The 21672-nt window shown below is 36.9% G+C and overlaps 5 protein-coding genes across 5 annotated transcripts; 2 read left to right on the top strand and 3 right to left on the bottom strand.

Annotated features, from left to right (window-relative positions):
* Positions 1–335: 335 nt before the first annotated feature.
* Positions 336–1704, top strand: LOC108815892 (uncharacterized). Its single transcript, XM_018588423.2, has 2 exons — positions 336–483; positions 1145–1704. The coding sequence occupies exon 2, from the start codon at positions 1200–1202 to the stop codon at positions 1503–1505; it is 306 nt and encodes a 101-aa protein (XP_018443925.1). The 5' UTR covers positions 336–483; positions 1145–1199; the 3' UTR covers positions 1506–1704.
* Positions 1705–2795: 1091 nt separating this feature from the next.
* Positions 2796–4719, top strand: LOC108816714 (cytochrome P450 709B1-like). Its single transcript, XM_018589282.2, has 5 exons — positions 2796–3081; positions 3171–3397; positions 3463–3698; positions 3788–4151; positions 4225–4719. Exons 1-5 carry the CDS (start codon positions 2796–2798, stop codon positions 4648–4650), a joined length of 1539 nt encoding a protein of 512 aa, XP_018444784.1. The 3' UTR covers positions 4651–4719.
* A 30-nt stretch (positions 4720–4749) lies between these two features.
* LOC130497625 (uncharacterized) lies at positions 4750–6847 on the bottom strand. The gene is made up of 8 exons (XM_056990563.1): positions 6593–6847; positions 6432–6491; positions 6311–6352; positions 5971–6236; positions 5652–5883; positions 5448–5563; positions 5217–5375; positions 4750–5116 (listed from the first exon to the last, which is right to left on the bottom strand). Exons 1-8 carry the CDS (start codon positions 6699–6701, stop codon positions 4877–4879), a joined length of 1224 nt encoding a protein of 407 aa, XP_056846543.1. The 5' UTR covers positions 6702–6847; the 3' UTR covers positions 4750–4876.
* Positions 6848–7233: 386 nt separating this feature from the next.
* On the bottom strand, positions 7234–11224 carry LOC108818470 (somatic embryogenesis receptor kinase 1). The gene is made up of 11 exons (XM_018591445.2): positions 10722–11224; positions 10081–10213; positions 9916–9987; positions 9660–9803; positions 9504–9575; positions 9346–9417; positions 9147–9259; positions 8911–9042; positions 8472–8813; positions 8012–8406; positions 7234–7926 (listed from the first exon to the last, which is right to left on the bottom strand). The coding sequence occupies exons 1-11, from the start codon at positions 10795–10797 to the stop codon at positions 7612–7614; spliced, it is 1866 nt and encodes a 621-aa protein (XP_018446947.2). The 5' UTR covers positions 10798–11224; the 3' UTR covers positions 7234–7611.
* Positions 11225–13749: 2525 nt separating this feature from the next.
* Positions 13750–20851, bottom strand: LOC108818387 (exocyst complex component SEC6). The gene is made up of 26 exons (XM_018591347.2): positions 20787–20851; positions 20530–20697; positions 20367–20405; positions 20203–20291; positions 20029–20119; positions 19771–19860; positions 19613–19683; positions 19256–19348; positions 18820–18846; positions 18362–18469; positions 18045–18180; positions 17908–17952; positions 17480–17535; positions 17256–17364; positions 16764–16904; positions 16482–16661; positions 15943–16026; positions 15770–15856; positions 15587–15631; positions 15334–15412; positions 14970–15039; positions 14807–14894; positions 14635–14724; positions 14437–14553; positions 14280–14342; positions 13750–14117 (listed from the first exon to the last, which is right to left on the bottom strand). The coding sequence occupies exons 2-26, from the start codon at positions 20659–20661 to the stop codon at positions 13986–13988; spliced, it is 2262 nt and encodes a 753-aa protein (XP_018446849.1). The 5' UTR covers positions 20662–20697; positions 20787–20851; the 3' UTR covers positions 13750–13985.
* Positions 20852–21672: the final 821 nt, after the last annotated feature.

The following is a 21672-nucleotide window of genomic DNA, read 5'->3' as shown; positions in this document are numbered from 1 at the left end:
TTTTAATAAAATTTTCAGTTTAAATAATATTGCAATTAATTTTATGAAAAATAAAAAATTACAATGATTAAATGAATTTTTAACATTTATAAATAGAAGGTATTAGTTGTAAAATAATAAATGATTTTTTAAAAAAAATATTTATTTTTAGAAGAAGAAATAGAAGAATACATTAAATAAAAACTCATATCTATTATAGGGTTCATCTATTATAAATGAAAAATAGAGAATACATGGGAGATGATTTTAGACCGAAATGGTTCTTAACCGAGTTTCTCTGGTGGTAAATAATAAAATTGGAAGCGTTAAAAATTGGCTTAAGTTCGAGTCACCCCTCGCCACGAGGGAAAACTCGCTTGTGGCGGCGCGTGTCACAGTAAACTTAGCTATAATAATAATAATTTAGCCGCGACTCAGCTTCTGGGTCTTCGCATCATCGCCACGAGGCTTTTCTTCTTCTTCGTCTTCGAGAATCTCTCCAGGGTAAGCTAAGCTTCTGCTCTCCCAGATCTCAAATCTCCGTCTCTCTCTCTCTCTCTCTCTCTAACATGCCTTTTGAATTGAATTCTTATGGATCTTTCCATAAAGATCACAAATTTATCACCAATGTTGTATATCTAGGAGGTTGAATTTACTGTTTAGGGTTTAGGTGATAGACATTGATTCAGGCTAAGTTAAAGACTGAGTCTTTAGGTCTCACTTTAGCTTTCTTTTGGTGCTGTGAATTGATTCTAGTCTAGGTGATGACTCTAGTTATGTAGATTTCATGTCTGAGTATATAGTTTTGAGAGCTATTACTAGCTACTTATGTCATGAGCTCTTAGTTGATGAAAGTAATGAGCTTTTTTCTTGTCTTTGTTTTCTTTATCTTACTTGCTTGTTGTGGTTACTCAAAAATCATCCTCGCCATGATGTTTTTGTGTATACAATGAGCTTAACATATGGGTCTAGAGGAGTTTACTTGTTGTTGTTAGTCAAAATCATCCTCGAGAAGAAATTGCCATGATCTTGTTATTGATGTTGTGTCACACTAGACTAGAGTGCTGCTTGAAACAGGTCACACTTGTTTATATAATTAGCTTGTCATGGGTGGGTCTTGAGCAGTTTATTTTTCTGAATTGATTTGGCATTTGTCGAGATGCAGGAGTCCTAAAGAACCAAGTAGTCTTTCTTGTGTATCAAAGCCGCACACAAGAAGAATGAGCTTTGCGTGTCTCGTGTGTCACAGTGTAGAGAGCCCGTCCCACTCCTTTAGAAGCTACTCCGTGTCTAGCTCAGACAACGAAGGAAGATGCTCTGTGATCGCGAGCTGCCTCACCAGGAAATCACTCATTCAAGCTGCAAGGTCCAACACTTTCCCTGCTTCATCTTCCTCAAAGGTAACCCCACAACCCAATTTCCAGGCAGGTGATCTGATGATAACACAAGGAGCCTCGCCAAGGTTAGTGCGAAGCCGTGCAGGGAGAAGAGACTGGAACTTCAACGAAATCGAAGCAGGGCTTTAAAAAAAATCAAATCTGACTCTCTTCTCTGTAGACTAGTGTTAGTTTGTTAAATCTCCACCACAACTCAATGTTCATTCTCAGGTGATCGCACCAGTCTTCGGTGTTCTGTTCAATGATCTTACATTCATCACTTGTCAAATTTTGTACTGTTTTCACTACTTTATAAACCAATAAATCTATAATATTATCTTTCATGTTTCCGACCGTTTTAGTTTGGTCCATATTATATGAGCCTGAGCTGGACATGTTAACAACACGCCATTGTCAAGACAATCTATTCGGATTTGTGAAATAACTAATGTGAATGTTCTTCTTTAAATTTTTTATTATTGTTCAAAAGTAACCAAAATACTAAAGTTAAAAAAAGTGGATACTTCAGTCTTACCATAATCACCTATAATATAAAAGTGCCATCAAAGGTGTAAGAGAGGTAACCTACACTTATTTCTCAAGAGTGCAATACTTGCAAGAAGGGATCAATCATGGTTAAATGTGTCACTTGATACTGGATATTGATATAGTGATATTGCATAGCAGCTAAAGGAGAAGCAAAAACTATTGATAATTGAAGAGTATAATGTTCACATCTTATCATACAATCACAAAGCAAACTTCAACACTATTCTGTAACAGAATAATTTCTGTAAATATCATATGATCATGATATATTAACAACAAATCATCTTCAAGACCATCTACTGGGATTTGCAAAATAATTATTTTGAATGCTCTTTCTTTTTTTTTTTAAAGTGATTCTTGTTCAAAAGTAACCTAGATACTAGAGTTAAAGAAAGTGGACAGTTAAGTTTTAATTAATTCACACACTAATTACTATATATAAATAACATCTAAGTGTGAATAATTAAACGTGAATAATAAAGAAAAGAAAAAAAATGTTTTGTTTATTGATTTACTTTCAAAGTGTGCATTATTTTACTTTCATGAATAATTTTATGAATCTAGCAGACTTCCACATCTTCATACTTTTTACTAATATTATGATTACGTAACAATATATGCTATGTACAAATTTAGAATCCACTCTAGCATCTTACCACATACAAAGCACATTTTATATTAATTAATTGTTTTTTTGCTCAAAATGAAGAATACGTGTTTGTCCTTACTTCATGTTTAAAATAGAAGTCACTGAATTAACTAGCCTCACACATATTTTACAACTTGAAGTGTATATATATATATATTCATCTCATTCCATAATGTAAAACTTAAAAAAATACTACTAAACAAACAAATATACACACCGAAAACACTTGTATTGATCTTTCAATGGAGCTCATAACCCTGGTTAACCCTATCTTATCACTGCTTGTTTTGCTCTTTGTTGCTCCCAAGATGTTCAACGCTTTTATCATCCTTGTGTGGCAGCCATTTGTGTTGACAAGAAGATTCAAGAAACAAGGAATCTCAGGTCCAAAGTACAGATTCTTGTACGGAAACATAGACGAGATAAACAAGATGAAGAGAGAATCTTACGTTTCAGTTCTTGATCAAAACTCCAATGACATCTTCCCTCGTATTTTTCCTCATTACCAAAAATGGATATCTCTATACGGTGCCGTTTTCTCCATCTTAATCATTCTATTCATATTTTTTTTACTATGCGTGACACACACGTTTGTCTATGGTATATGTGGTTACTAGGAGAGACGTTTCTTTACTGGAACGGAGCAGAGCCGATGCTATGCATCTCAGATCACGAACTTGTCAAGCAAATCTTGTCGAGCAAGTCAGGTTTCTTTGTTAAATCAAAGATAAGGCCAGAGTTTTATACACTTGTCGGCATGAAGGGACTTGCCTTTGTGGAAGGTGTTGATTGGATTCGCCATAAAAGAATCTTGAACCCTGCTTTCTCCATCGATAGACTCAAGGTCTTTTTGTATCCTTTCTTTCTCAACAAGATTTATGAGTAGTTATAACCTAATCTCTTGATCAGGTCATGACGAAAGTGATGGTGGAGTGCACACTGAGGATTCTTGACGAGTGGAGTCATGTTAAAAGAGAGCAGGAAATGGAGATGAAGAGAGAGTTTAGGAGATTAACAGCTGATATTATAGCAACTGCTGCGTTTGGAAGCAGTTACACCGAAGGAATCGAAGTGTTTAGGACACAAGAAGAGCTTAAGAAGGGTTGTGTTAGCTGTCTAACTAACATCTACATCCCTGGAACGCAGTAAGTATAACTCTTCACTCTTCACTTTTTATTTTATTTTTCTGTTCAGACAAGATTCTTAAGAAGATTTTTGTTTCTTGTGATCCAAGGTACCTTCCTACGCCTTTGAATATTAGGATATGGAAGCTGGATAGGAAGATGAAGAACTCAGTCAAGAAGATCGTGGATTCGAGACTACAATCAGAACAAGATTATGGAGACGATCTTCTTGGAATCATGTTGAAGTCTTGCGAGTCAAGAAACGAAAGAAAGCTGAGCATTGAAGAGATCATAGATGAATGCAAGACTTTTTTCTTCGCAGGGTACGAAACTAACTCGAATCTGTTGACATGGACAACCATGCTGCTGAGCTTGCACCAAGACTGGCAGGAGAAACTAAGAGACGAAGTTTTCCAAGAATGCGGTAAAGACAAGACGCCAGATTCTTCAGACACTTTCTCCAAACTCAAACTGGTAATAAATGTTTACTTGTGTCTGAAGAAAAAGAGTTTCTTGTGGTTGAAGAAACTTTACTTATGTCTTGCAGATGAACATGGTGTTCTTGGAGTCGCTTCGCCTGTACAGTCCAGTATCCTTTTTCTCCAGAGACGCAACAAAAGATCTGACGCTAGGGCACCTGAAGATCCCCAAGGGCACAACAATAGTCTTCCCTCTTATGAAGATGCATAGCGACAAGGCCATTTGGGGATCAGACGCAGACAAGTTCAACCCTCTGCGATTTGAAAACGGCGTTTCCAGAGCCGCTAAACACCCAAACGCTCTCCTCGCCTTCTCAATGGGACCAAGAGTTTGCATCGGCCAAAACTTTGCAATGATGGAAGCCAAGATCGTGCTCACCATGATCCTTCAAAGGTACAGGCTTAGCCTATCCAGCGAGTATAAGCACGCTCCGGTGGATCAACTCACTTTGACTCCTCAGTACGGCTTACCAGTAATGCTTCAGCCTCTCTAAGCCTATGAGCCATGCTTTAAGCCTCTCTTTAATTTATGTGTGCTGCTTAACTAAACTGTTATGTGCTAATTGATATTTGCTTATCCGCTAGAGGAAAAAAACAAAACTATCAAATATAATTGAAAAGTAGAATGTTTTACATCTTTATCAGTAATCAATCACTGTGTCCGTACCAATAACAAGAAGGTAATAAATAACACTAATGTTTAAGTGTTCAATCACTTGCCTATTCCATTTTGTTTTGAAACTCAGATGTGTCATAGACACGAGCAGTGTTGTCAACAGAGACCGACACAATGAAGTCAGTGTTGGTGGAGACTGAGATGGCTTGAACCGCATCCTGGTGGCCATGGTAGGTGTGGACGCAGTTTCCTAATAAGCTGTCCCAAACGCTCACTGTGCCATCGGCACAGCCTGTGGCTAAGTACTTGGAGGTTCCTATCCATGTCACGCATGTCACACCTTCCTGTAGCAAAATATAGAGAAGAAGGGCTTGTTGCTTTACATTCCAATCTCTGTTTTTGTATTCTATCTCATAAGAGAAACTACAAGAGTTAGGGTTATACCGCGTGCTCGCAGATGAACCTAGGAGTTGAATGTTGAAGATCCCAGATTACAAGCTTCTTGTCCATCCCACCTGTTGCGGCCATAGGGATAGTAGCGGAGCTTGGTGAAAACTTCACGCATTCAACTGACTCTGTATGAGACGTCAGAGAGCTCACAACCTGTTTGGTATGGTTATGCACAAGTTAGAAGCACGCAGATCATAAGCAAGCAGATGAAGCAATGAAACAAACCTTTCCAGTGACTATATTGACAATGTGAACAGAACCGTCTTTTGAGCCACTGATAGCAAGACTGGAGTTGGAGTTAATGTCCAAGCATATCAGCCCTTCCGTATGATATGGATGACCTTAACATGAAAATCAAAGGTTAGGGTTCCAAAACTCAGTGTGCATTAGCCACATGTTAAACCCATAGAGGAAGTGACTTTCACTTGCCTTTAACCACATGAATGCTTTCACAAGTCTTCGGGTTCCATACTATCAGACTAGCATCATCAGAGCCAGTACAAATTAGTTTACCGTCAGGAGTGAAGTCACCGCAAGTGACGCTCTGATTGTGACCAGAAAACATATTAAGATAGGCTTCTTTATCAGCATTCCACATCCACATAGAACAATCTTCTGATCCAGCCAACACAACGTGTCCTCTCGGATGCCACTTCACCCACTGACAAAACAAAAAAACAAAAAACCACACAGTTTAAGTACACAATCTTGTGGACTTATTAATCATCAAGGACAAAGTTTTTATAACCTCGATGCCACCACCAGGACCGTCCAAAACACATTTCAAAGTCCCTGACAACGCATCAAAGATCTGAACGACACCATCCAACCCACCAGAGGCAACTAACTGTCCATCGTAGCTAAAAGCTAAAGAAGAAACAGAGTCTTTGTGACCTAGAAGCTCAGCAGCCCAGTCTCCGTTGCCGATTTTCCAGAGAAAGGCTTTGTCATCTCCACCTCCGGTTGCTACTAGGGTGGGGTCTAAAGGGCTACATGCCAATGCATAAAGCTCACCTGTGTAAGAAAGAAAAAAAAATGTTCTTAGCCAACATTTTGAGGTGATAACAGAATGATAAAAGTGGGTTTACCTTTGTGACCAGTGAATGTGTGAATGGAGTCATCGTTTTCATCTGCAACCATACAAAAGAAAACATAAACTTACAAGAAATGTTGTAAAAACACTAGAGGTGGTGATGAGTCAGTCATTACCAAACACTTCATCATCATTGTCGTTGTCATTACCATCCTCATCATATGCGTCAGGAAGATCTGAATTTACAATTACAAGAGTCTCTCACATACGATTAAAAGGATACAACTTTAAGAAGGAGAGAGAGAGATGAATGAATATGGAAGAAAAAAGGAGAAACCTTCTCCGTCGACGTCGATTTCATGGAGGACATCGGATTCACCGAGGAAAACGTCTCCCTCGTCTTCTTCTTCTTCCATTGATTGATTATTCATATCTGCGTTACTCATCTTCTCCTCTCTTACCACCGAGTTTTTACGGCCACCACGATGAAGAAAAGAAGAGACAGACGCGATGAGACAGCGGAGAGGGATGCTTGACGTGTCGCGGCGATAGAGAACAGAGACAGACTACAAAACCCTTGTTTCACCTCTTTTTTCTGTTGTGACAAAAAGCTAAAACCCTTTTTACAAAACAACGTCGTTTCACTTGTGAGACGATAAAACGATTAGTCAAGAGAAAATAACTAAATGACGTCATATTTTGGAAATACGCATTTTTGGATAAAATATTCAAACTAATTTAAAATATTTAACAAGTTCCAAAATGGTTTATAGCAAAAATAATTCTGAACAACATTTTATTCGATATACAGTACGAAGAACCAACCTGAATTGAAACAAAATAACTAAATTTAGAACTAGATTACAACTCATAAATCTTCATATAGTTCCTATATTTTTATATTAAAAATATTCAAACTGAACTAGAACAAGCCTGGAACAAGCTGTAATGAATATTTGACTAAAACAAATATTTATACATTTAATTTTAATTATATCTAAAAATATTTAAAAATGAATTATCTAAAATTATCCAAATTTGGGAGCAACATGATAACAAGAGCAGACTGACCCAAGGTAAGGCAGGTTAGGCACGAAGGCTTCTCAGATGCCCACCAGAACCACCAGACCAATCTTACAAAAATATACACATTGTTCTTCCATAAAATCAGACAAATCTTACAAATCCTTAACTAATGATTTTTTTCTTTCCTTTTATAGAACCGTAGCACAACTTTCACAAAATCACATATCTTTTTTCAATATTAAAAAACAACTTGTAACAAAAGCTACCTAACCTTATAAAAATCTGACTTTCTGTTCCCTCTCAAATAGTTTATTTTCCTGTGGGGGTTGGTTACCTAGGACCAGACAACTCAACAGCATGCAAATTGTAAGTAGAATCAACGATCCAATCAGAGTGAAGACTAGGACTCAAATCAACATCTTCCCTCAATATCTCAACTTTCTGCCACTCATCCCATCTCTCCGCAAGCCCATCTCCTTCAAGCATCCTCACAACCTCCGACATCTTTGGTCTTTCCATAGGCGAACCTTGCGTGCAAAGCAACGCCACTTGTATCACCTGTTCCAGTTCCCTCTCCTCATAGTTCGTCTGAAGATCAGGATCCACCAACATCTCCAGCTTCTTCTCCTTCAACAACCCTTTCACCTTTAAACACACACAAAACATAAAAAAAAAAAAAGTTAGCACCTTTCAACAAATAAATGAAACCTAAAAAGTATAAAACTTTTACCCAGTCAAGCAACATGACGTCATCGTCGTTAGCTAGCCTAGCGAGATCAAAGGCTCTTTGTCCTGTGATGAGCTCCAAAAGCATGATACCGTAACCGAACACGTCTGTTTTCTCTGAGGACTTTCCGGTTGAGAGATACTCTGGAGCGATGTGGCCTATCGTGCCACGTACAGCTGTTGTCACGTGAGTGTCTTTGTAGTCCATGAGCTTCGCTAGCCCGAAGTCACCAACAACCGCTTCGAAGTCCTCGTCTAGTAGAATGTTCGCTGCTTTCACGTCACGGTGGATGATCTTAGGGTCGCAGTGATCATGTAAGTAAGATAAACCACGAGCTGAGCCTAGTGCTATTCTCTTCCTCGTTGGCCAGTCTAGTGGAGGCTGCGACGGTGGCCTCTCTGCGTTGGTTATGAATCCATTAGAGAGAAGAACAAAACATTTAAAAGATGTTTTTTTTAAATACCTCTGAGACATGAAGCGACGCTTCCATTGGCCATGTAAGGATAGACAAGCAGTCTCTCCGTTGGTGTCATGCAGAAGCCTCGCAATCTCAAGAGGTTTCGATGAACAGCCATGCTTATCATCTCTACTTCTGTTTGAAACTGTAGCTCCCCTCCTGGAGTTCGTTCTTCCTTGAGTCTCTTGACAGCAACGAGAGTTCCGTCTGCTAAACGTCCCTTGTAGACTTTCCCGAACCCTCCTCTTCCTAGAATGTTCTTGTTGCTGAACCCGTCGCTTGCCACTTGTAGCTCCCGCAGAGAAAACCTCTTGAGCTGTCCAAGATGAACCTCTGGATCCTCTTCGGCTACACACAGATAATTTAAAGTTAAAAACTTTTTGTTTAAAAAAGAGAGCTTGTTGTAGCATCAAAAAGACAGAGTGACTTTCTCTATTAAACTCACCAGGCACGTCGAAGAAGATATCGTGTGGCTTTCTTCGACGCCACCAAGCAAAGGCTATTGCAGGAGCAGCAAAAAGCAAAGCAGCACCTGCAGCAACTCCACCTGCTATTGCTCCAGTTAGACCGTACCCACCTGTAAAATCAAATATCAATTTGTTTAATAGGCAAGATTGTTTATATGAGAAACCAGCCTAGTGAGATCTCATCTTCTGTTTTCTATCAAGAGGGGCAACTTACTGGGTGCGGAAACTGGAGGAGGTGAGATAAAAGGCGGAGGAGGAGAGAACGGGGGAGATCCAGGACATGGGCGGCTTGTTACAGGTCCACAGAGGTCTAAGTTGTTAGCAAAACTGCACAACGAAATGAGAATTTCAATCGTCAATACGGTTCAAACACATGTAAATGATAGAACCAGTAAAAGATAAGAGATATAAACCTTATGGGTGTGAAGAGTGAGAAGGAGCCATTGTCAGGAACCGAACCAGAGAGTTGGTTATTAGACAGATCTCTGCAGTTGTAGTATACATCAAAACTATAAGGCATTTAACTCGTACAAACCAACTGAGGAAGGCAGACATAAATGAGAAGACTCACAAGACTTGAAGGGTGGTGATATTGGTCAATGACATGGGAATAGAGCCACTGAGAGTGTTGTTGTTAAGCCGGCTATTCTTGCATGAAAAGTTTCAGAAACTGTGAGTAAACCAAAGATTAAACAATACTGTGAGCAGGTAAAGCAATAGTACTCACAGAAACCTAAGCTTTGAAAGCTTTCCCAGTGATTCCGGAATGGGACCAGTGAAGCTGTTTAGGTAAAGATCCAAGCTCACTAAGTTTGTCAGGTTGCCAAGATTACTAGGAATAGGGCCAGTTATGTTGTTACTGTAAAGCTCCCTGTCAAAGAAAGTAGGAAGAAGATTTAGACTACAATTGGTTTCTCTGATATCATCAAACTATTGGATTTGATTTTTGTTTTAATACAATGTTTGCATTAAGTGTGACTTACAGATACTGCAAGTTCTTGAGCACACCAAGCTCTGGAACTAAATGGCCAGACAACTCTGCATTCCCCAAATCACTGTAAAAAAAAAGAAATTTACAATGTCAGATCACAAATTGAGAAGATTCAAAGTTAAAAGGGAGGAGCTTAGTAAGTAAGAAGCTTTTTTACACTCTTATGACGCTGTTCTCGTTGTTGCAAGTGACGTGGAACCAAGTGCAAGGATTGACAAGCGTAGGATCCCAGCTCTGCAAGACATTGTTGGGATCAACTAAAGTGACCCTCAAAGTATGCAATGCATCACCTGTAACAACAATAAGCACAAAAAAATCTAACAAGATTAGCATCAAGAGAACTAACCGAGCAGGTCTCTTAGACAAAATTAAAAGACTAATAACGACACAAGTTTTGATATAAAATCTAAAACAAAGGAAGCCTATCAAAGACCGTTTGCATCAAATCTTAAGCTGTGCATAGTTTCAAGATCCAAGCTGTTACAAACACGATCAAAGTAGTCTGTAAGAGCCAACTTTCACCAAACTTTTTTTCAGCAATAGTGGATGTGAACAAGAAAAAGCAATAGTGGATTCACTGTAATACCCACTAAAAGTCTAAACATACAAACAAACACCATCATTTCACAATTAGAAAACAATGAACAAAACTTTCAGACCACTCCTCATGTAATCCACAAACTATAACCGATTAAAAACCCTTTTTTTTCAAAATCAAAATGCAGACCCTATGATGATAAGAGATTCACTAAAACATAAAGAGTGAAGAAGCAAGAGCGTTGAGTAGCTACAACAAACCTTCGAGATTAGCAGAGGCAAGCCAGGGCAGTAAGATGAGTGAAAGTAAGACAAAAACCACATGAATCTTCTCCATTTCCGACCAGATTTATCTCTTCAGATCTAGCATCAACCCTACAAAACCTCAACTCAAAATCAAATCCCTAATCAACCCATTAGCTGAAACACTGAGCAGAAAGCAAAAGTGCTAAACTTTCCGGCCTTCCTTTCGTCTCCACACTCTCACACTCTCTCTCTCTCTCTCTCTGTCTCTTTATCACTTGGAAACGAAAGTTTTGTTTTTTAAGATAAAGTTCCAAAGGAAAAAGATTTGAGCTTTTTGGAGAAATAAAACGTGAAGTAATAATAAAAAAGAGCTTTTTTGTTTGTAGAAATGTTATTAACACAAGCCTGCCAAAGAAACTATCATTAGTGTTCTTCGTCCTCTCCTTTTCAATCCATCTCCTTTTATCGATTATAATAGTTTTTTCTTATATTAATAAATAAATAAAAAGTATTGTTTTTATTTGAGTTTTGATCTCAACGGGCTTTTATTTATGGAGGCATGCAGTGTGAGGAAGACGAGGAATATAGCTGCCCGGAACGGTACTGCCCGCTCTGCCCTATTTGGCAACTCAAAAAATTATGTTCGCGTGAGATCACTGAAAACGACGTCACTTGGATTTTGGGCAGTAGTTGAAGCTCAGCTCCTCACCCGTTGCTCCTGTCCTGGTCAAACCTCTGTGGGCCATTTTTCTTTTCTTTTGTTTTTCTTAATTTAAAACCATTAATTTATAAAAAAAACTTAAAAAGTTTTATTAATGGTGAAAATGAGTATATATATTTTGTAAGGGTATAGCACTAACAACTAATCTAACTCTGGACATAACTCAAATTTTGTTTGACAAAATAGCAATAGTTTTATTTTTAGTTATAATTAAACTAGAATTGAAAAAAAAAATTGACAACGAACGACTATTCTAGAATTGAAAATTTTAAGATCCCAAATCAACACTTTACTAAAAATAGAGAAATACACATATTTCCAGAAAATTGAAAACCCATAGAGATAGAAAAAGACCAGAACCTGGAAACTTAGAAAAATGAACATAATCATAGAAAGTGAGAATTTTAATTTTTATAATTTTCATTTGGTTTCCAAATACATTAAAATGCATAAACCAATAACTCTTACTAGTAGTTAATGGTAAATGAAAAAAAACGAATATAGAAATCATATGCATAAAAATATAAAAGATACAGAGAATGTTTATAATCACTTGATATTTATTTGTAAACTATCTATCTCTCTTAATTTTTTTGAATCGTATTATATATAACTGATATTGAATTGGCTAACTCGGATTACATGATAAGTTTAGAACATAACTTAAATTTAGAAAAGAAAATCACAAATTAAACATTCTTATATGAAAATTCATTTTTTCATTTTAGGTTGTGTTAGCAATAGCATGACTTTTTTACTTTACTTTTTTTTTATCAAAAGTAAACTGTTTTGTTACCTCTACAAATAGGTAAGAGGTTTCTAAACTTCTTAAACAAAAGTGAAGGGTTTTATGCAGGAATAAAATGTGTAGAATCTCATACCTTCATTTTAAACATTTTAAATTGGAAAGAGTTCTCAATTATGTGTAGAATCTTGTACCTTCATTTTTACAATACTAATTGTTACATTCAAAGTTGTGTTTATGTGTTGGAGAAAAAAGTACTTTAGGCAACAGTAAAATACAAATAATTTTTCAAAATTAAGTTTGTCATAACTAAATTTTGATTCAAAGTCAAAATTAGTGCATACAAAATGAAAGACAATGATGTAATACACCGAATTTAGTGGAGACATGTGGTATCTGTTACAAGGATGTGCCAGCGGATGAAAAATTCACGGTGTTTTGGATGCTACCACCGAATTTGCTTCGAGTGCATGAGACAGTATATCACACATAGTCTAGGTTCCAAATCTTCATAAACCTAATTTCATATACATGAAATTAAACACAGAAAAAAAACTGTCTCTTACTAAAATAGATAAATAAACAATATAAAAAATGCACTCAAGACGACTCTAAAACTAATATGATAAAAAAGAAAATTGAGAATAAGTTTAGGAGGAGTGAAACTATTTTTCAATCTACCGGTGAACATAAATATAGAAAAACTTATATTATGTTGTTTCCGCTAGTTAAAGAAAAGTCCTAAGAAATTGAATATGAACAATTAAATGATGTGTTTAAAAAAAGAACAACTAAGGGATACAAAACTACATGCTTTTGCATAAACGAAACTAATAAAACCTGACACACACACTTCATTCATGCATCAAGAACATTATATCATATGAGACACTTGAAAAGATGCAACCCGAGAAAATGACACCACTCAATTTGAACACTCACTTCTACATTAAGGAAAACAACTAAACTGGTCAGCACCAAAGAAAACAAACTCAACTTTAAAATTAAATTTATATATTTAGTTTTAAACGTTATAAGTTTAGTTTTTATTTATTAATATCCATGGAATTAAAACAATTTTTGTTTAACCAAAACAATTTTGTAACACAATTTTATATGGTATCTTTAACCCTGAAGGAACAATAATATTTAACACTGTTTTAGCTTCTTTTAACCTTGATTATTGTCTTAACCAACAACAAACGACACATTTTAAGATAAAGGAGTTCCAAAATTTTGGGTTGTCTACCTTAAGTTTTGTCGAATATTTTGGTGGAAAAAAACTATAGAGACGGTAATACAAAATTTGGCCAAGTTCCACTGTGGAGTAGTATGGCATATGATCTTGAAAACTGTTCCTCCACAATACAATTTTGCATAAACTTATCTTTTTATTGAATTTGTGTGTTTCCGTTAAATGAAAACAATGAGTAGTGCATAAAGTAAATATATTTGTTACCCTGTAAATATAACACATTAGGCTTGTCCCATGTGGTGGACTCTTTATCTGATTATGATGAAAAGGTTTCTAGAACAAAAGTTAGAGGAAAAAAAAAGAACCAGTCATTTTTGAAACATTTTCAAGATAATGCTTGCAATTTATTAATTGTGAAACATTTATAAAATTATTCACGATGGTAATGATCAAGGTTCCGGGCCACATGAAGAGGTAAACAAAAGTTGAGGGAGAATCAAAGAAAATTAGAATAAGTAACTAATAGGAAAAAATATCATGCAAAGAAAAAGTAAAAAGAGAGAGACAGGAGATGGAAGCAAACGCCAAATGCTGAAAACGCAAACGCTGAACGTTGTTCTAAATGCGTTTTCGCCAGAGAGATCCTTTGGACGCGGCTAAGCACTTGACTCTTGGGAATACAAAGCCTGTCTTTGGAGGGTTACCATCTACCAAAGTGTTCTCATATATTTCTTTGCATTCTTGTACCACCTGCATCAATTACACCATAACCCATTTCAATTCACCTGTTATTGTCTCTTTCCTACTCAAATTTCAACACCGTGACATATATGAAGTTTCATAGACCGCGCAATCCATGTGACAACGGTTGTCACAAACATACACTGTTCCTAAAAACAGTTTGGTGTTTACCTCTTTGGTGTCTTTCTTTGGTATGCCTTCACGAAGTCCAACAAGCTTCTCCACAACCTCGGCCTGACGATTGATTTATTATAAGAGTTTATTATATCGAGGAAATAATCTTTGCAAAATTAAAGAGTAGACTTTGTATATTTGATATTTTATTTACCGGGCAGTCAGGCTGGTGCTCAAGGATGTTCGAGTACACGAGTGTAAATGCATCTAGACTCTCCGCAGATGCAAGTTCTCTCAGATCACTCATTATTCTGATTCTGCTCTCCACTTTCTGTAACACAGAGCCAGTAAATACCGCAGGTTATGAAGCACTACGAAATGAAATAGATTAATAAGTACTCAAACAACTTACAGATGCACTTATATACTCCCTAAAGAAATCCATGAGAACCTCCTCGTCCAGTCTCATCCGCTCAATAGTTTCCTCTTTGATGTAGTTTTTCTGGAATTACAACCCCAGCTTTAGTACGTGTGCATACTGATGATAAATGAAAGGAAAATACAGGAGAATAGATAGGGGGAACCTGTGTTAGGAGATGATCAACATAAACAACGACTGTTTCTTCCAGACAAGCTTCCACAAATCTTCTGAACGATCTTTCTTCGACATACCTGCATCATTCACCACCAGGCCTCAGCAGAGTTGTAGTGTTACAAGTTATGTTACACTAAAGGAAACAAACTTACATTTTCACATCTGTGAAATAATCACTAAAAGTTGCTACGAGAAACTCGGTAACCTGTCCCTCCGCCCAATCTGTTAAGTAAACAGCCAAGGTTAAGAACAAAAACCACATGGACCAAAAGCCGAGAACAGGTATCAAGTGTATATGTAGTCTCGCTGAGATATAAGATGTCCATATTGCTGTTTTAGGAGTAAGGATGAAAGAGCGTCATTGACTCTTAAATGATTTGTGTTATAAATAACAGATTTTGAACATTGAGAAAATAAGTCGAAACCAGAAGCAGAAGTGACAATGAGATAACTAAGCCCAAACTAATTCATACATTAACAAAGCTACAAAGATTAGTCCTGCAGAATGGTCGATACCTTTCTGGTAAAGCTTAACAAGTAACTCCTGAACTCCTGGATCCTCAAAGATAACGCGAACCGTTTGATGCACTGCTTCCTGCGATCAAAAGACCATATGGCAACTTATGTAAAATCCAACCTAAATATTTTAACTTTGAAAATTGTAAGGATCAGGTTAACTTTTTGATCTCAACAACCATCTGTGAAACTACAAGGCCAGACAATACAAAGGAAAGAACTACATTTGGATAAATAAGAATCTTTGACGTACCTTAGCCACTTCCAAGAAACCTTTGCAAGTGTCTTCAAAATTGACCTGACAGAGACACCACAATTGAAAAGCATATTTTTATATGTGGGGACTGATAGTGAGATGATGCAGTGGAATTTGACGCTTCCGATCAAAAGGAAAAATTGCTAGGAAACTAAGATCAGAAAATGGCAGTGGGATTACCTGCTCCGCATAGTTCTGTGGAAGAGCTTCTAAAGTGCTATTACTCAATTCCATGGCCAGATCATAGCAGCGGAGGTTGTTGTTTATCTGTAGGAAGTATTAACATATAATTCTTTATTGAAGATGAGAGAATGATAGTAGTGCCATTTAAAGAGTCGTATGTTTTGACATACCATAGCGCAAAGAGGTTCCAAACCAATGTCAGAAGCAGGTTCTCCAACTCTCTGCTTTTCAGCTGCTTGGAAGTCGATCATAACCTGAAGTAATCAACAATCTTAATCAAAACATAGAAAATGCATACTGATGGAGTAGAAGCTTCTAGGATTTGAGAATACTCTTCTCATTGCTCTTCTCATTGCTTTATCAAAAGCGTTTGAAAATACTTTTCCAGTGCTATAAATTATAGAACTTGTTTAGAAATCACTTATATAAGCAACGACTAGATAAACACCAAATGATAGGATATAAACTTACCAGATATAACCTATCTAAGACGTAATTATCTTAATATTTAAATAACTAAGATAATTACATAATAAATATAATATTTAAAGATGGATAAATCATATTTATCTTGAATATGAGCTGCATCACATACGTATACTACAAAACCTGAGTAGGAAAATGAATGATCTCCAATTGTAACCCATTTCAGTTCATAGCCAAACAAATAAATTAGGGAACATATGTATTTCCAACTCCTCTGACTTGCCTGAATGATAGCTAACGCAATCCTGTATAGCATCACGTCGGTGCTATTATCTCTGACAATTTGCACTTGCTCTCCAAGTATTCTGAATAAATCTACAGCAGCGGGTGTGTATAATTTTCCTTCCTCTGTTTTCTTAGGTGGTTGCACCTTATCCGCCTCAAGGATATTCATGTACCATTTCTGCAATCAAAGAGGATTGACAGCTGAAGTTAAAGCAAAAAGAATTATTATAACTGCAAGCCACAGAAACCAGAAGGGGAGGTCAAACGTGCATGGCATTACCTTCGTCGTAGCTTGCATTCGTTCAACATATGCATTCATTAGAGGATCCATTGAACCACTCTCTGAACACACTTGAGCTAGTGAATCATCAACACCAAGTGCAATCAAGTTTTCTTGGTACTCTACTACCCAACCAGTAACCTAGTAAGATCCATAGGAAAAAGCGAATATACATCACTCTCTATAGGATACTGGATGCACAGAGACAAGGTAAAACGAATAAGGCATATTGATGAGTGCATTGTGTTAAGGCATGAATACAAAGGTGAACATTTGTTTATGTCGCATCCACAAAATTCTACCCCCGTTAAAATGGTGTTCCCTGTCAAATAACGCCTTGAAAAGTGCTTGAATATCATGCATGATTGGTTAAAAATGTCATTCATACTCAGCCAGGAAACACAGAGTCAACACACCAAAAGAAAAATATGCAAAGTTCTGAGTTACAATACAACAATGCAAGAACACTACAGAGAATCAAGTTTGCCGCACCTTTAATATCTCTATATTTGTCAGATCGGTTGCCCTGTCACTGAGCGATCTGAGCATGTGAATGAATCTCTCGGTATACAGGTTCACCATAAGCTGAAATATCTCGTATCTGCCAACAGAAAAGAATTGCTAAGATGATCATTTTTACTTGGGCGTTATGGAATAAGATTCTAAGCTGTAGCCATTGTTTTGGAAGAAAATAAGGAAGTTGATATAGGAAAAACCTCGGAGGAAAACAAGGAGCCACATAGTCATATATATCGCCAAGTTCCTCTCCAATCTAGTTGTCAAACACAATAGCAAGAAAGTTAAAAACCAGTTAACTTTAAAAAAGATAATAGGATAAAACGAGGTTGGCATCAATCATTATAATAACTGGAAGATAAAACAATTAAACTGGGGATTAACGTCTATGGAACAGAAACATCAGTATAGAATGGTGATGTCTATTTGGAACCTTTGAAACAATACAAAACATACTAGACCATCGACTATATTCATTAAAAATCAAAAGAAAAGACTTTTAACTAATTCCATCAACTAAAGGAGATCTGCTGAAATGCCTAAGTAGCAAGTTAGTAAGCTTCAGAAAGGTAAAGAAAAGGAGACAATGATGAAGAAGCGAATGCAAGCAAGGGAATTAGTCTCATACCATTCGAGCTTCCTCCAAAGCTGTTTTCAGATCTTCAAATACAAGCTGGTCAATAATTCAGGGTTAGAACGACCTCACAAAAAAAAAAAAACTTTAGCTATGCCACCAGATGAAAATTCTCAAAAAGATAGTCCCACCGTCAAAAGCCTATCGAATCGATCTTCCACTGACTTTCGAATCTGTTCGTAGCATTTGTCCTTGTAGCCTTTCCCTTGGACTTTTAACTTTTGTTGTGCAAGACCCTTCGACGAAGCTGACGTTGTAGTAGATTTCCTGGAATAAACACAACAAATATAAGACATGACACGAGTGATTATGGGAACTTCAACAAAATACCATTACTTTTCAGGTGACTAGATAAGTACATAACTATCTTAGTTATATGCACAGTACAAAAGCGAAAGAGACTCTGAGACAACATATCAAGAAGAAATCAAAAACTTAATAGACTCACTTGCCAGGCCTCCGAGGATTTGCTACAGATGCCATCGCACCTTCTCCCTCAGCCTCTGCTGCTTCTTCAGCAAGTTGTTCGTCAAGAATTTCTTGCATTTCAACAACCCTTGAAATAAGAGTCCACTGTAAGTTAATACTAGCATCGGAGACATCATCCGATATTTAGAGGACTTCAAATGCCAGCATAAAATTCACAATATTGCAACGTGTGTTGAATGATTTTCGAAAGAGACAATTTGCTTGTCCAAAAATGGTAGTTACGGTAAAATAACTTCAATGAACTACTTTACCAATTTGAACTGATCTTGATACTATCACCGGAAAACTTTATACACAATCTTCATTGCATATTAAAATAGATTTTCTTGCAAGTTGCAACAGACTTACTGAAAAGTAAAATTATTGGTACTATAACTATAGACAAATAAGAAGAACGTCGTTGGTGGGGAATCATACCTCAAAGCGCGAACCAGCGTTTGAGGACTGTAGAACAAAGAGATACATTGGTAACAAGAGTAAAGTAGTTAATCATTATGTTTGAAATAAATAAATAAAAATATGTAACATTTGATATCTTAGCAGAGTTATGAGCTTCCAAATGCGTATTTAAGCCCTAGGATCTGGCTAGCAATATAAGTATATAACACAGAGAACATGTCACTACATAAACTATGTCTTCACATATATAAATGCTCATATCTAGTCATCGAATAATTGGTACTATGTCCCTCTCATCTATTGACATTTCTTTCTTCCTTGATTAAACTTGTTATAAGCCACATTCTTATCAAAGACCAACCAGGATCGTATATTAAAATGAGGCTGTAGAGCTTAACAAAAATTAAGTTAAATAGAGAGGTGTTTAGCATAAGTATATATTTATGCAAAGTACCTTTCTTTAGAAAGTTTGTGAAAGTTGGAAACATGACCCCATAGTGTCTTCTCGAATGTTTCCCATGTTCTATCAACGTCTTCAAAATACTCCCTGAACACATCAAAATAACTCTTCAGAGGTGTGCGTGGAAATGTAAAAGGAAAAGATAGTCCAGAATCCAGAGGCGGAATCAAATCACAACAGGCACAACTAAAAGAACAACAGTTCCATATACTGCTTCGTTTACATACGCACAGAGACATAGTTTCTTCATTTCCAGTCGTGATCACTTACAGCCCTAGTAACTCTGGAATTAAAGCTTTCAGGCCTACTTGAGCTAAGTACAAAAGCAAAGCAAGGGAAATGTATACAAACCTAAGCCTCCCAACCTCTTCTCCAGCAGCTGCTAAGGCAAATCTCCGTTTACCATCGAGTGCAGTTAGTCTCTAAGGAAGAACAAAAGGAAATATGCTATGTCACGTTCTAGAAAAGTGCTGCAGTCAGAAATGCTTGGAAGAGAGAAGTCATGCTACCTCGTAAGTGTTAACAATCTCTTTATCATCACTCAGAGAGTCCCGAGCGGCAGCAGCTTCAACAGAAATTGACATCATACCTTCTACATCCTAGAAAACAACAATGTGGTATAAAAAAAATTAAGTTGATATAAACTTGGGAGCATTTAAATAACTGAGGGACGGTCATGCAGAAGTGCAGATTAAGTTAGATTGACAACACTGAACAAGAACTTTTCCCAGCAATAGAAGCAGTGGTCGTTGGGCGTATCTACCTACCTTAAGAGTCTTGTTAAGATTATTCCTGGCGTTACTAAGCAGCTTAATTTGGTCATGATTGTCAATCAAAGTTTGGCATTCCTGACAAAGCCTGTGTGTGGCACACAAGAGGGGGACAATTAAAAAAAAAAACTCCGTTTCTCACAATCTCTACCCAAAGCTAATAACATATACTTGTCTATAGAGATGAAGTTATCCCGCAGCTCATTGATGGTTTTCTCAGCTGCAGAAAGCGCCTCAAGCCCAGCTTCAGCTTGTTCAACCTATAGTTATCAACAACAACAATAAGATTCGAAAGATAATCAAATACACAGGAAGCACCAGATAAAAAGCTTCACCTGCTCAGCAACCATGGTACTAAGCTGTGCATCATTCGCCTGAGGAAATTCAGAAATCAAAATAATATCATTATGGTGATCATCAGCACCTTAGGAATAAGAACCTAACGATAACTGATATATACTCGGTGCAATCTAAGCTAAAGCCGATTCAATTTCGAACCTGTTGACGAGCGATGTAATCGGCTTTGATCGAAGAAATAGATTGGAGAAGCTCGGGTAAGGGCAAGAGCTTCGCCACCTCACGCACGGCCGCTTCCTTGGCTTCCACACCGAGATCCTCCACCATCATCATCCTTCGCTTTTTAGATCAACAACAACTACTCCGATCCTAAAAAAATTGAAGAACAATCAATAGTAACGCAGAGGAGAGTCTTAAGAGATCTGAAAATTTGAGAAAAAATTGGAGAGATATTTTACTTGGTGGATTTGCTTTTTTTTTCTCCAAACGCAAACGCAAACGCTGATCCGCTGACCAAAACGTGTATATATACCAACACCATGGTTCGTCCGAGTAAGCATGCGAGTTCGGTTTATACGATTGATTCAGTTCGGTTAGTTCGATTTGCATAAAATTTTGGTCCAGTTTGTCGGTTATTAGATCATACCAAACTGAAATCGGGTTACCTTAATAAAACTTGGGGTGATTTTAATTAATTTAGCTTATTTCGGTTAATTTTTTGATATAGTTTGGGCTTGATTTGATATAAATCAGTATGATTTGCTTAAAAGTTAAAAATCGTTAGTACTCAAAAAAATTTAAATCTGTCAAAATGAGCTGAACTTGAACCAATAACTGTAAAATAAAAATTCGATTCTGTTTGGTTTGGTAAATTTCTGCAGGCCTATTCAAAGTGCTGGATTAGGACTTTGTAACTCTTAGGGGTATACTCTGGTCATTGGTGTCTATCTCTAAACTTTTAACTGTCGAGTGTTGACATTCCCTAATTCATATCTGCACAACTTCTATAGGCTTCCGTTATTGTTACCGGTTTAGAAAAAAATCTTAGTAATGCAGCTACGTGTTTGTCCTTAAAAAGTTTTTGGTTGTGCTCTGAAACAATTGACTCCTGTTTTCCAAGATGGAACTTCCAGAGGAGTTCACAATGTAAACTTCCATGATCTGCTTAGTGACCGAGGAAACACTATGTACTAACTAACACTTGGTACTTTAACTAATACTTGCTATAAAAGTTTAAGGACATTAGAAAGAAATCTACTTTAGACTCCCAAACTTAAGCTGATTGAAAGATAAACACGTTTGATCCATGTTTAAACGAGAAATCAACTTGAATTATTTTTATTC

The sequence above is a fragment of the Raphanus sativus genome, chromosome 7 (assembly GCF_000801105.2).
Source record: "Raphanus sativus cultivar WK10039 chromosome 7, ASM80110v3, whole genome shotgun sequence".
Classification (NCBI taxonomy): Eukaryota; Viridiplantae; Streptophyta; class Magnoliopsida; order Brassicales; family Brassicaceae; genus Raphanus; species Raphanus sativus.
This window is presented reverse-complemented; position numbering and strand designations above follow the sequence as displayed.

Excerpts from the sequence above, each read along its gene's own strand:
- LOC108815892 (XM_018588423.2), top strand. The coding sequence starts at position 1,200 with ATGAGCTTTGCGTGTCTCGTGTGTCACAGTGTAGAGAGCCCGTCCCAC.
- LOC108816714 (XM_018589282.2), top strand. The coding sequence starts at position 2,796 with ATGGAGCTCATAACCCTGGTTAACCCTATCTTATCACTGCTTGTTTTG. Across the intron at positions 3,082-3,170 it reads AAAATGGATATCTCTATACG|GAGAGACGTTTCTTTACTGG; the intron begins GTGCCGTTTTCT and ends TGTGGTTACTAG. Across the intron at positions 3,699-3,787 it reads ATCTACATCCCTGGAACGCA|GTACCTTCCTACGCCTTTGA; the intron begins GTAAGTATAACT and ends TTGTGATCCAAG.
- LOC130497625 (XM_056990563.1), bottom strand. The coding sequence starts at position 6,701 with ATGAGTAACGCAGATATGAATAATCAATCAATGGAAGAAGAAGAAGAC. Across the intron at positions 5,376-5,447 it reads TCAATATAGTCACTGGAAAG|GTTGTGAGCTCTCTGACGTC; the intron begins GTTTGTTTCATT and ends CATACCAAACAG. Across the intron at positions 5,117-5,216 it reads GGTTCATCTGCGAGCACGCG|GAAGGTGTGACATGCGTGAC; the intron begins GTATAACCCTAA and ends ATTTTGCTACAG.
- LOC108818470 (XM_018591445.2), bottom strand. The coding sequence starts at position 10,797 with ATGGAGAAGATTCATGTGGTTTTTGTCTTACTTTCACTCATCTTACTG. Across the intron at positions 9,576-9,659 it reads CTTTCAAAGCTTAGGTTTCT|CCGGCTTAACAACAACACTC; the intron begins GTGAGTACTATT and ends ATGCAAGAATAG. Across the intron at positions 7,927-8,011 it reads ACGTCATGTTGCTTGACTGG|GTGAAAGGGTTGTTGAAGGA; the intron begins GTAAAAGTTTTA and ends GTGTGTTTAAAG.
- LOC108818387 (XM_018591347.2), bottom strand. The coding sequence starts at position 20,661 with ATGATGATGGTGGAGGATCTCGGTGTGGAAGCCAAGGAAGCGGCCGTG. Across the intron at positions 17,536-17,907 it reads CTTTGGAGGAAGCTCGAATG|ATTGGAGAGGAACTTGGCGA; the intron begins GTATGAGACTAA and ends TTTGACAACTAG. Across the intron at positions 16,662-16,763 it reads GAATGCAAGCTACGACGAAG|AAATGGTACATGAATATCCT; the intron begins GTAATGCCATGC and ends CTTTGATTGCAG.